Here is a 14,769-nt window from a genome sequence, read left to right as displayed (position 1 = left end):
GCAAAATGGATTATATAACTTCCCCATCAGTGCTGGTCACTTGTTGACATGCAAGAGCTGTCTACATCGAACTGAGACATGTACTTTTCTCTCTTAATGCACTCTAATGCACTGTGCTGCCAACTGCTCATTCTTTTTTTGTTTTTTTCTCTTGGGATTTATATGTTTTTATCATTTTCTTAAAGGGGATTTTTAGATATACAGTATATCTTTATCCTTTGTGTTGTTGTTGCACTCCTGTGGCCTAGGAGGAACAGCATTTTATTTTTTGTGTATCCAAATACACAAGAAAATGACAATAAACTAAATCTTCAATCTTCAATCTTGAACAAGATAAATCTGAGGTGTTGTGAGATGATTAATTGGATTGGATAGAAGAGACATCACACATACATAACATAGACAAATCTATATATTTAATAGTTTAACCTTTTCTATTCTATTAACAATTATTACCTGTGGCAACCAGTCGCTTAATTTTAAAGTGCAACAAATCAAAAGGTTAGGAATGACTCTAACACATATCATAATGGAGGAATGGAAATTATATCTACCTATTAACCATTTTCTACCATTTTCTGTCAGTTGTCCATCTTCCTGACGTGAAAGATCACAGCTTGTGTGCCTGGCTGCAATGGAAGGTGTTTGAGGTTACCAGTGGTTCCTGACTTTATCAGTTGTTGACATGTGCATACATTTCTGTTCTTGTGCTCACACTTAGAACTTGGAAGAAGAACAATGGTACAACATTAACATTTCTGCCACAACAAAGTCTTTCACAAGTTCTTAGGAAGAAATACCATAAAGATTATATTTAGTTAAACGAATGAGACTTATATTTGTCTTAGCAGTGGTTTCTAAAATCGGTATTGAGGCTTAACAAGAAGTATGATTTGGGGTGTGTTCACTTGATTGACAGGTCTCTCAGCCTATCACAGTCAGATTTGGTGGTTGCTATTTGCTTGTGCCCTCTTCATCCAGCCTACCCTTTGATCAAATATAGACTCTGTGGCTTCAGAATGTGCCAAGATGCCAACCAGCAGGAAACAAATTCGGACTTCAAAACATGTCCATAGAAACCTACACGTGACATCAAAGACACTTAGTCCGTGGAGTTCTACAGTCCGTTTAGTGGTGTTTCAGCAGTCCTATATTTACACACAGAGACACTGCAGTACAATACAGCTGCTCGTTAAAACATAAGCCAAAAACAATTTAGGTCATATCTGGGACTTTATAGTCCTCTGTGGCTGGTGCAACAGTGCAGGTTGATGCTGTCTCTTAATTCAGCCCATTAAGGACAACACTGTAGAGATGCTTAGTGGATGGAAAAGATAAGGGCTCTTTCCATGCCTGCTGGCAGATGGTAGACCCTTTTCACTCCATTTAACACTCCTTCATTTTATCTCTCCCTCAATGATTTCACCACTTTTACTCATTTCAGCAAAACACTGCCTTGGTGATATGTCATTGAATCCAAAGGTTTGTGAGATTTGTGAATTTTGAGCTTCACTTTTGTTGGAGGAGTCTTTGTTTATGTAGAATTTGTCCAGGCAATTGTAGTCTGAATATAAGCGTATTATTGTTACAGTTTGAGCTCAAACAGAGCATTAATATTTGTTTATCAGGCAGAGTTATGTCAGTCAGTCTGTTGGTGATGTTGGTCATTTGGTCTTTCAGTAGGATGGTTGAGACTGCCCTCACCAGAAAAACCACCGCTTAGACTTTTTGTTCAAATGACGCAAAAGCCACTTGGCAAGGACCTCTGGTGGCAGTGTGAATTATAACAGTTATTTCTGAGATGTAAGGGCGGAAATAGTGTGATTATGTTTTAGACCTCTTAGGGAAACAGTGGGAAGGCATGCAAAGTATTGTGACCTTTACATGGGAAAACAGTATTTCCATTCTACAGTTGACATTGGTTTCTTTTAACCATAACCATAATCTTTCTCTAACCCAAGTGACTTTTAGCAATGCTATTGGTGGGACTCTAGGAATGTCCAAATGACAATGGCAGTGTCAGTTCAGACTGAAATATCTAAACATCTACATGATGGATTGGGCCGAAATCTGGGATAGACTTTCATGGTTTCCGGACAATGACTCCTACTGACTTTGGCGATCCCCTGTCTTTTCCTCTAGCGCCACCATGAGGTTGCCATTTTTGGTTTGGAGTGAAATATTTCAACAACTATTGGGTGGATTACCATGAAATCTGGTTCAGACATTCAAGTTCCCCAAAGAACGAATTGTGACTTTAGTGATCCCCTGACTTTTAATCTAGCACTGTCATCAGTTTCAAATTTCAGTTTACCAAATATGACCAAGCACTTGCCAAACTGATGAAATTCCCATCAGCTTTAGCTGTACTTAATGTTTATTGCCAATTAGCCAATGATAGCATGCTACAATTCTAAACTGAGATGATAACTAACCAGGTATTTTTTGTGTTTTGCTTCAGACAGAAAATGCTCATATGGGGAATTTTGGAAAACAAATCATCTTTTTAGTTTGGAGGTCTGTTCTTCTCTCTGTCATCATGTCTGCACAGTGCTTTGGTTTGGATATTTCGTCAGCTGAATTCAATTTAGCAGGGATATTCATGGTCTCCAGAGAATAATTTCTAATTAATTTGGGGACCATCTGATTTCTGACACTGCCATCAGATTAAAAATTTCCCTTTACCATATATTGGCTCTATGAGGCAAGGCATAACAAAAAATGTCTAGATTCCCATGAAATTTGCTTTGGATGTTAATCTGTTAAATGAGGCTGTCCCACCCGTGGGACACCTCTGTAACTTTGGTTCAGGATCACTTATACACATTCTGACTTTTTGATTGTAAAATTTAAAGAGTTGCCTTTCAAATGGTAACACCATGGTTACGAACAGAAAACTTTTTATTTTGGGTACATTAGTTTTGGGCTGATGCACATAAAAGGGGTGTCTGATAAGAGTTTAATCTTCCTCAAAATACTCAAGAGTATGAACATTACATTTTAGTCCCAGTACTATTTCGGCTATAATAAATGAAACGATGCCTGCAAGCTAGTCCAGGCAGTCCAACTCGAGTTGCCATTCCACTCACATGCCATACTCCCCTCACTGTATATCCATCGCACCCTTATAATCATGGCATCGTACTTAAGTTGTCAGTGCTCCGCACGCACTTTTGCTGCATGCCTGCTGCCACATCACTGCTAAAAGCTATGCTTGCTTGCTGTTAAGGCTGTTATCACCCGCTGCAGTTCATATAGCGTTTCAAAAGCCCCACCTCCACCCCAGCATCCACCTGTAAGCTCTGAGTCTATCTTCCCCTAGGGGGGAAGTTAGTATCATCACTCCCGAGTCCCTGCTGTGCGAGATCAGTGTTTCCTTGTGGGGAGCGACAAGGTCAGAGCCTAGATGACAAACTCTAATGCTGTACATATTCTACATTTAAATAATAATCTACTCCACATGAGTTGGCTGACTGAAGTGTTTTTTTTAATTTTACAGTGTATGTTGCTTTCTATCTTAACACTTTTGTTGTGGAGCATTAGAATTTTCGTGTTGTTTTTCTTTTCCAGTGTGTCCCTAATCAATCAGTCTTCAAGCCTGAGTAAACCATAAAGCTTGTTAGCTTAGCGTGTTCCATATTAAAATCACAACACAGTATCTTTCTTTCTCCTCTAGTGTTCTGTGCTGCTTTACTTTGTTTTTCTCCTAGTGAAACTATATGAACCCTAGTGGGCTGCTGTCATTTTGATACATTGCCTCATGCTTTGCTGCACAATGAATATCAGACAATGGAGCCAGACTCTGCTACATTTAGCTGATAGATAACACAGACAAGCCTTTCCAATTCGCAGATTTTTTTCATGAAGCTTATCTTGATAGAGAGCTTTGCTTGCGTTGATGGCAATAAGTATTTCATCATTAGAAAAATGGCAATGTGTTTATTCGTGTGCTGATGATGGATTGTTGTTCGTGCAGCAGGGTCACTCCTCAGGTGATAGATTATGTTAATGGCTGATTTAACTACCATCACACGGTTTATTTCTCCTGCAGTTATGAACTAATAATGCATCATGATTAAACATCCCCCCCCCCCCCCTACACACACACACACACACACACACTAGAGATCCTGCAGGGCTTTTTCCTCTTCAATATATTCTCATTCATGATGTGTATTATCAGCTAGTTTTACAAAAGCAGAATGGATAAAGTAACTTCTTCTTGGCCATATTTGCTGTGAGTGTAAGAGTGTGTCCTTTTTTCCAAAGCCTCTGGAGTATTTCCAACAATTAGATGGCCATTAAATTCTCCTGCTTGAGTACAAACAATGAGACACTGCCTTGAAAAAATTAAAAAGTACAAGAAGTCAAAAGTACAAGACTGTATACTTAACAACTTTGGGAGGTAAGCCAAATCCCAGAGCGCATTGCAGTAGGAACCATCTGATCAGTGAGCTTAAGATTCTGTTGCTGTGCAGCTAACGACATGGTGAAGAAGACAGTGATGGGGAACTTCACCGATTTAACAGATCACTTCACTCATCACAGGCAGTACTACTCAGCCTGAAGACAGTTATATATAACTGTATATATAATGTGTTCTGTGGCTCTGGAGGAGCTTTGTCAAGTTTGAGATAATCGGTAACGCTTTATTTTGGAGGTCCCTTAATTTTATACTAATTTTCTGTGTAAGGTTCAATTTTAGGACATTGTACAGAGAGGATGGCGCAGTTTGCTACAGATTATAAGAAAAACAGAAACAAGTCTTAAGTTGCTTTTGTTGGTAAGTGTCCATTCATTATATTTTGTCAGACTATGTGTTAGCATATTAGGTTAAAAACTCTATATTGAGCACATTTCCTGTTTACTAACAAATTACATAATCCTTTCAAAGAAATGTCCTAAGAATCAACAGTTACACAGCAGCTCCTTTTAGGAAATTATTGAAAAAATCTAATATGCTAATCTAATCTAAAATGTCCTAAAAATGAACCATTAAATACCTGCAAATGACTCAGAAAATTCCCAGGAAATGAGTTTAAAATTATGGGACCTGCATAATCAAGTGTTACCAGATACTACAGATTCATAACAGAAAACCTAGTGTTACAAACTGGGGGCTTCCAGTGTCTTCCCCATAGCAACAGTCAATGAGGTTCATAGGTACTCTAGTATTTAGTGCAATCTGATATCAAAAACAGATTCCTTGAAAACCTGGAATAGTTTATAACCAGTGACTGTCTGTCTATCTAGTTTTTCTTTGTGTTTGTCTCTGTTCTTTCTTTGTTTCCCCCACTCACTCACAACGTTAATTGGTGCAGTTACAAATTCATAGGCAGGGTTCCTTTCAATACATTTACCCAGATGGACATCTCATAGTCACTTATTACAGTTGGGTGAGCTTGCTTGGCAAGCAGATGTCTTGATGTGTCAACAAGCCAAATATTCCCCACATATTCACCGTACTGAGTCTGACTTGAAAGAAGAAAGAATGTGCGGGTGTTTAAATCTGGACAATTATTGACAACACACACAGAATTTAATTTGAAAATTGTGCTGTCTTGAGAACAACATAGACTATTATTATTTTCCAAACTGTCAATGATTGTTTTTCTGAAAAGCCTCGTCAGCTCGCTCTCAGCAATTCACTTTTCCTCAAATATTCGAATGCAAATGGAACAGAGCTGTTTCCATCCAAAGCCAAACAGGAAAAGCGTCTTTCAAAAGGGGTTTGATGTTTGAATCGAGGAGTTGACTGAAGAGAAGAAAGGGTGATTTTTTTTATTTTATTATAGTGCAGCTGCACTCGTAAGAAGGCGAGGGCTTTTCAGAAGTATGTTTGATATACATGAGTAAACCCCCATTTCCCATGCTAATTTGCTGCCCCGCAGTTCATCTCTCACCCGCAGAGTGCAGGAATAATAAACTGTTGACCCGGTGACTCCAGATGCCAGACAGGGCCCGTGCCTGATTGGACTCCACGGTGCTTCAATCAGCTTAATTGGCCGAGACTATAGTATCACTGAGAGAAGAGAAAATGAGAGAGGAACGCTGGAATTGCAATAGAATTGAGAGTTGGATCGTGCACGCCTCATTATTTGTTGACTGACAGTGCCTGTGTGTGTGGGGGGGGGGTGATGGCAGATCTCAGACACAAAACAAAACAAGTTTAACGTAGCTTTGACTTTGGGTCATTTTTAGGATTTTTGTTTTTGAAAGCTCAGACTGACAGAGGCAGATACAGCGTATGCAGTACATATATATTCAATAACTACATTTATTTTGTAGATGTGGTTTGGGTTTATGAGCTCCATAGGCAGGTGGATGACTTGTGTTTAATTTCCGTAGTAAAATAATTGGCTATAAAAATGTAAATTTAAATGCTAAATTTATTCAGATAATGTGTCATCAAAAACAGATTCATGCAGTTTCATGAATGCAGTTTATGAATGAATTTCCTGTTATTACAGTATATGTCAGTGAAATCCTCCAGTCTCTGGTGTTGCTTTTGTGTGAATATTTGTAATATTTTGGAGAACTACAGTACTATTTTTTGATCTCCAGTTTTTACAGGGGACATATTTCAACTCACGTGAGCATGAAGCACACAGTGAAGTGCACTGAAATGGAGATTTCAAGGTTTATTATGACAAACTGAACCTTGTGGATCAACCAGAGGTTAAAATTGTTGAATATTTCTGTTTTAGTGGACTTGAATGAGCATGACCCTTTTCCATGAACCCAAGACCATCACAGTCTGCAGTAAATATCAACAGCTTGACAGAATGGACAGATATGTATCTGTGTTTGATGCAGCTTTAAAGTCACAGTGGGTTCAAATTGTAATAGCAAAGTGTGCAGTATATATTTAGAATATACGTACTAGATTAGAGTAATCTCCAGGAGCATGTTTCACTTTTTGAAAAACACTGATGAATAAAGTGAGAGATTGCAGTTAATAAATGGGACATTCAACACATCAGACCAGCATATATTAGAACTAGAAAACATTTGATGAGAGATAAACAAAAGATGATCTGGGTCAAAGTTCAGTGATTTTAGCTCTTCTTTCCACACTTCCTTCCTGCCCCCTGCTGTCTCCATCCCTGTCATGCTCTGTGCAACCGATTCGCTGCTCTTCACAGGAAATGAAAGGGAGGTGTGTGTGTTTGGTGTGATTGCAGCCACAGCTACATACATTTATTTCTGCTGTCACCTTTCTCTTTTCTTTTCCACTTAAAAAAAAAAACACCCCTCACTTTTCACACCAAGCAAATGTTGATGAAATATATCACAAGCCACAGTTTATGCACTCATTTCAAAGAAGGAACAGACAGTTTAATTTACTACTTATTCTCACTCTGACCTGTCAATAAAGCAGCTCCTAGTAATCCAGCTGTGAAATCAGAGGGGTGTTGTAATGTCTCATCTGTTTTATCAATGCTCAATAGTCCGAGTGGAGGAAATGATGGCTATGCTGTTGATTGATAGATCTGTATTGATTTTGGTGTGTGTGCCTTTGTAAGTGAAACAGCATTTCATTGAGCTATTTGTAAATAACGTGGGGTTCATGGCTCTTTTTGTTCCCATTTAGACTGGAATGAAGTTACAGCCCTACCATTGTGATGAATAGTTTTTTCCACACGTCTCTGCACCCGACACCTGCTCAGTTTAATGTGCCACTGCAGCACAGGGAAGGAATGAAGAAATATTGATATTAATGAAAATGATGCAGAATCTGTCCTTGTTTCTTGTCATGAAGATATGTCAGAGTTACACACACTCCTATAATTTTTTTTCTTTGTTCACTTGTTTTTGTCCCAGCTGTTCCTGTTCCAGTTACTGAGAGGCCTGTCCTACATCCACCAGAGGTACATCCTTCACCGTGACCTGAAACCCCAAAACCTGCTCATCAGTGACACTGGAGAGCTCAAACTGGCTGACTTTGGTGAGTAGGATGGACACTGGCACTGACACTGGTGTGTGTTTATCTGTAAGGTGTAAGAGTGTGTGTATTTTAGAAGTAGAAAAGGCTGAATATCCTCTCTGTCACTGCATTTATCATTGTTGTTAGTATTATTATCTGTACATGTGGCTTAAAATTGATCCGTAAAGTTATTGGGATTGAAATGTCTTAAATTGTAAAGGTGCAATGACACTATTTTAACCAAGGGTGAGTTAGATCGCACCATGAGATGGTATAAATTTGTTAACCGTTTAACATCTGTTTGTATTAGGTCATTGTGGGAAATGTTGCAAATCAATGAACAGGACTGCTTTATGATGACTATATTGAATTTTTTATGCATTATTTGTATGACCCATCAACAGTTTCTCAATTTATTTTTCCCAAAATATATTAATTTCACACATATGTAATGATAAAAAAATTATACCATGACAAAGAATTTGATCCATACTCACCGCTCCTAAAAATCCTTAAAAAAATTTGTCCTATATGGGATTATCATTTTATGCTATAATCAAAGCAAAATAATAATAACATAACATGTGCATTACCGCCTTAACCTGCCAGATTTGATACTGTTGTCTCTACGTAACAACAAAAAAGAAAGTGTGTGGCTCAATGAGGATTCTTCATTCTTATTATTTAATATCAAATAGTCTAAATGCTGACTCACTTTTTCCTCACTGACAATAATGCTGAGATCATCCAGCACAATGCACAAAGAAACTGGCGTGTCATAATTTTTCCACTCTTGCCTAGTTTGACAACTTCTAAGTGGACCTCTGGCACTTCCTGTCTGATCAAATATGGAAGTCATGAAAGATGGCAAGCTATAATTGGCAGATAATGTTAAGTCACAGAAGGAAAGTATGACTCAATGACACGGTGTCCATTTTAAAAGACCAAAGTATTGTGTAGTCTGATCATGGCATAATAGGATTCTTGCAGAAACACTTGCCACATTAGGGCTTCTTTTTTTTCTTTCTTGGCAGCAGCAGCAGCAGGGTGGCTTTGGATGGTCTGTTGGTTCATCCATCTGTCCAACACTTTGGCCAAAAACACGAAATCTTGACGACTAGTTGACCTCCTGACCTTTGCTTTTCCTGACCTTTCATCTAGCGCCACTGTCAGACCAGAATTTCCACTTGTACGCAAGAAATATCCAAATCAAAGAGCAGATCACAATGAAAGTTACTGAGCACATTCATGCACCAATCTATTTTGGTCAAGGCTGAATAAGTGTGTGTGTGTGTGTCTGCATATGTGTATTGGGAACCCCTCCTGAAGTGGCACCATATGGCTTGGATCAGTGCTCAGTAAATACTGCGTACATGGCCTGTCTGGCATCCTGGGGGGCAGACACACTAACCATCCAGCCTTCTGTACACTCTGTCCGTCCATCCATCCATTCATCCTTCCATTCATTCATCCATCCGTCTGTCCGTCCATCCATCCAGCGTCTTTACTCCTCCACCCACATCCTTTCACCCACCCTTCTCTCAAGCCTTCCCTCTCCCCTACTATCCATCTCCTCCACCCTTCCGCCTCTCCATCCCTCGGCTCAGACAGATGGGGGGAGGAGAGGGTGGCAGCTTCATCAATAATGCAAACCTTGTATTAGTGGAAAAACATTACTGCGAGGGAAATGAGAAGAAGAAAATAATGGACAAAATACCAAATGAGCAAGAATGAAAATCCCTGGCCCATTAGTCTGTCGCTGGAGCTCATCAACAAACATGCACAAAACACAGAATCAGCCTTTGCCTGAGGGATGCCAGATGAGGAAGGTGAAAGCTGTTTGAGTGTGTGTGTGTGTGTGTGTTATGTGGCCGCCAGGGCTCCCTATGGTCCCAGCCTTGGCAGCAAGAATACTAACGGCCAACAGCTGAGGCCAGTGGCACTGGTTTGGGTAAATGAGAGAGACGGAGGCAGAGTGTCAACAAAGGAGGGGCTGAGAGGTTCAGTAAGAGCACTCAGTTGGGGAGAGGCTGTGTGGTGATTGAGTTGAGGGTACAAAGAGGAAAAGTTATGGGATCATTATGATGGAAGGAGGGAAAAAGGGAGTCAGAGCAAGGTTAAGGGTGAGCTAATAAATGATAGTAGTAATTTGTACTACAACTATCATTATCAGAAATGTTTTTTATGGTGCTTTGGTCTTGATAACAGACGATGATACCACATTTCATCCAGCACCAGTCAGGTCAAAAATCTCCAAGGTTTTGCTCTGTGACGAGGTATTTTCAATACTTAAAGCTGTTTGTACACTAAGTTTTCTGTAGATATTCATGGTCACCAGAGGATGATCTTACCTGCAGCACCATCATGAGGCCAAAGTTTCTGCTTGAGTACAACATATATCAAAATCTACAGTAACACATAGGCAATAATAGGAAGGTTAAAATTTGTTGATCTCATTCATGATCACAAGGGGATAAACAATTTAGTTGTAATGAACTTAGAGGGCAAGCGGTTTTCTCTTATTTAAACACTGTTGTGATGTTAGATATCTATGTTAAATATGGTCAAAGTTCCAAAACTTGAATGCTGAAAATTAATCTCTGAACGTTTAATTTGTCTACCTTGCCAACGAGCTGACGTCAGATCGTTGTGCATGCCCATAAATGGCCATTTGTTCCATAGCCTTGGTTTCTAAGGTCTAAAGACAGATCACCTCTCATAGTGCAGGCATACTCAGTGGTCTAGTAATATTTGTAAAGATGTAAATACAGTAATGTGAACTGAAGGTGAGTGGTATGAGGGGTGGAAGTAACAAAATTAATTGATAAAAATGGAGGTGATGAAAATGTGTGTGAATTGAATAATAGAAGGATAAAAACATGTGAAATGTGAGTGATAAATTATCAAGTGATTCGATTAATTTAAAACCAATTTGATTAAAACAGTCGTGATATGATGAAAACAGAGCCATGTTTCATCATTTTCCCTGTCTTACAGTCATCATTCATCATTCACAACACAAAAATTGCCATTTATCATTTAAGGAAAGTAGCCTCAAGGGTGGGAGTAACAAAATAATTTGAAAAAAAAGGAAGTGATGAAAATGCTGAAGAATTAACAATGGACGTGATGAAATGTATGTGAATTGACAAATTGTCAATTAATTCGACAAACTTGATTTACATTTTATTTGAAACGGTTTTGCTCTAATAATCAACTGGGCTGTGTTACTGTCTACTGTCTACCATCCATCATTCACAATACCCAACTGACATTCATCATTTAACAGCAAGCAATTTGTGTTACTTCCACCCAAAATGTCAATCGAAAACCACGCCTACTCGAGTTTTTGGCTCATACAGAAACTGCCTCTCTTATCTTATATCTTGTTATCTTGCTGTATTATCCTGTACATTTTATCTACATCTAGGGGTAGCTGACTTAGCAGGATAATTCTTCAGCCACAGTGGCCAGAGCTCCATTTCCCTGCTGCTGGTTGTGGAGTTGATCCAGATGCTCCCCTCTGCTCCTTTGTGGGTTTACGCACTTTTTAATGAGCTGCAACAACAACCACCTCTTTAAATGAGGCTTTGAGGAGCCCGCATGTTTTCATATCAAGGACACAATTAATTGAGGCCAATTAAACAGTGTGTGGGGGGTGATTTGTATTGTTTGTGTGGTGGAGCTGTATGGACCATAATCTCTGCATCTGAACACATATACATACAATACCTACAAATACTTAATCTTACATAAACCTTCCATACAGTGTTTCTTACTAACATTATCACTCACAATATGTTGGCTAATCAAAAACTAAAATTAAAAACATAGATTCCTAAAGTAGTTGATCTAAAATAAAATATGATATAATAAAAAGATGGTTTTTGTGCACTCACTTCTAATTATAATTTACATCACAACTAACCATTTAGCAAACCATGCTGCTGGTTTTGGAATTTTTGATGGCAAAATTTTGAGGCAACATGGAAATCAGTTAGCAGACTATTGAAACATGCTTGAATTGTGTAATTTGAACATGAAGTCTGGATTTATTTTTGTCAAAGTTAGATTGCAGTGGTGAGGAAATGCAGCCCGTCAGCACATTTAATCTATTATAGAATCAAATGAGAAACTTAAAGGTACCCTGTGTAGTTTTTCACCACTAGTAGTGCTATGCAGCAATGTTGTAAGAGTGTTCCCGCTCATGAAGATCAACACTATAAACACCCCTGCCGACTGTTTCACACTAATTCACTGATCAACAGTCTATGGTGGTAACATGCCAAGAAACACAACAATGCACCAACAAATCCTGGTTAGAAGAAATGTAAAGAATGGAGGTTTCAAAATATTCCACAAGTTGGCTTTGCAAATCTTTTAGAAGCAGGGGCATTCATTCCATTTGCTAGACCTCAGTGTGTTTTGGCGAAACACTAAATGCAAATACAAGTGTTTGTTTACAGATGTCACTTATTTCAATTGGCTGGGGGGGACTAGCTGCAGCGTGCACCAACAACCACCAGGCGGCCTCTCTACTGTAGGGACAGATATGCTCGGCCTGCATACCCAGTATGCTTTGCGGTTGTCGGAATCATTAATAATTGATGATAAATGATATGAAGTCTATAGTTTTTGAACATTTAGAATCATCATCATTGTTATTACAGACTCAGTAGCATTTCCTTGATACGATTGGTCTGAAATAGACAAAGTCTTCTTCATTAATCTTAATATTTCTTCGGGCGAACTCTTCGGTGTTCTTTGTCTTTGTGTTTTTAAGCGTAGGATTTTCAGTTGTACTAAAATGAGGTTTTTAAACGTGGAAAAATGAACGTGGGGTGTCAAATTCACTCAGTCAAAGTTGTAAAAAAAGTATGTGCTGATAAAACTATTTAATTTCTATCAAACTTTGATTTAAAGTGTCATTACTGAGTGTTAATGGCTGCATGCATTATTCAGCAGAACTGATTGTTTCTGCTGAGTAATGCATCCCCTATTATTTCATCTTAGGTCAATATTAAATGTATGAAATTCACACTGTCAAGCCAAAAAGGCCCAAAATATGTGCTGGTTAAACCATTTGATTTATAGATCTCCAGAAATGAAGTTACAGTGTGGATGCATTATTTGGCAGACTGGTGAATTTTATGCTATTTCCAGAAGATAAACTGAGACAGTCTGAACTTTGCTGCTTAGGTTTTCAAGAATGAAGACATCGTTTCAATGTAGACACACGTGGGGTCGTTATTCTGTCTGGTTCGTGGAGCCATGCATTGTCTGGTAAAAGAGCAATGAGGAAGACAAAGTCAGGTGACAATTCCTGTCGTACATGAAAACATTTAGGCATGATGGGAAACGCCTGGCTTTCGCCTGATCAAAGAGCTGATTGGCTCAGGTGTTGGTATAGAAACTCTTATATGTATATTGTAAAGATTTAGATTTTATTAATCTGATCCTGAACTAAGAATTTAGACAAGTTGATGACAACTTTTATCAGTCAAAGAGACAGAAAACATTCAGTGACCAAATGTTACACATAGCCTACAATATGAACATTACATAATTATTTAATTCTTGTCAGCATTATGAACTGAAATAACAAAACTTAGGTAACAAATGTGACATGAGTGTGACATCTGCAATCAATTCAAACATTAAAATTGAAATTAGTGGGAGAAATATATACTATTTAATCCCATCTCTCCCCTTTTCCATGAGTGGGTTAGGGGTTAGGTTGAATAGTTGAATAAAAATTTTGCACATCCCCCATGTGCCATGTGTGGCCATGTGTTACTGGCCACATCTTTTGTTTTGTTAATTGCCCTCCTGCTGCTGCTGTCTGCTTCAAATACTGTAAACATCAGTGCAGGAGAGGGAGGAAGCTAAAAGCGTGCAAAGATGTCTCCCAAAAACTCAAGATAAGATAAATTACAGAAAAAAATAATAATTTCATTTTATTTATTTCGAGAATGAGATGTGAATGAGTTTGACAAGTCAGCTGAATATGGTCGGCATATTGATCAGCAAATAGTGGTCCAGTATTTAACCTGGAAAGCCTCAGTGAGATGTACAATCTGTTTCAGCAGTGTCCTTGCCCAGAGTGACGATGATAATTACTATTAACTAATGATCATTATAAACTATTATTAGGTTCTCTACTTTTCATACATACATCTTCTTAACACAACGAATCAAGGCAGACAATACATAGATTCAAGACATTTATTGGGCTTATAATCCCATACATTTGATCAAATCATACATAACACAGCCAATATGATTGGCTTATGCACATGTTGATGATGTTGAGGAATACACAAAGTAAATACAGACGTGGCAAACAAGAAGTCTGGCTGGTTGTAGTCATGTCAGAGCTGAGGCTGCAGTCTGACCAGAGGAGGGATGTATGGAGGTCTGAGGTGAAGGAGGACAACCAGAAAAGTCTTGACAGAGGGCCGGCCGGAGGGACAGTATGACTGAATGTGATATAATGAACATAAACTGTCTGTTTATGAACCAACAGTAGCAAAAGTTTCATTCCTCTCCATGCTGCACTGATGTGCTGAAGAACTGAAGATGAGACCAGTCTGGAAAGATTCCAGATCAGTTAATGACAGCTCAGACAACAAGATGCAGAATTCCCACACAAGTTATTTATGTAACTCACACTTCAAATATTACTGAGTTACCTTGTTTCTTTACTGAGTTACATCATTCTCAACTGTGTCTACTGTTTATCAGACAAAGCCTGGCGTGGCTTTGTTTATTTGAATCACTTTCCCACCACTATGGTTTCTACATAAATGGCTGTTTCAGCAAAACTACAGTAAAATCTGACA

General features: G+C 38.6%; 1 protein-coding gene across 3 annotated transcripts in view; it reads left to right on the top strand.

The window, feature by feature from the left end:
• cdk14 (cyclin dependent kinase 14) overlaps window positions 1-14,769 on the top strand; it is a 205,651-nt gene that overhangs the window by 90,373 nt on the left and 100,509 nt on the right. For all 3 annotated transcript variants that reach the window (XM_067602483.1, XM_067602485.1, XM_067602484.1), the window contains one exon: window positions 7,825-7,948. In XM_067602483.1, the coding sequence (XP_067458584.1) occupies window positions 7,825-7,948 (124 nt within the window). The remainder of the gene's footprint in view (window positions 1-7,824; window positions 7,949-14,769) is intronic.

The sequence above is a fragment of the Thunnus thynnus genome, chromosome 10, assembly GCF_963924715.1.
Source record: "Thunnus thynnus chromosome 10, fThuThy2.1, whole genome shotgun sequence".
NCBI classification, from domain to species: Eukaryota; Metazoa; Chordata; class Actinopteri; order Scombriformes; family Scombridae; genus Thunnus; species Thunnus thynnus.
The sequence above is the reverse complement of the archived record's forward strand: the minus strand, read 5'-3'. Positions and strand labels throughout refer to the sequence as shown.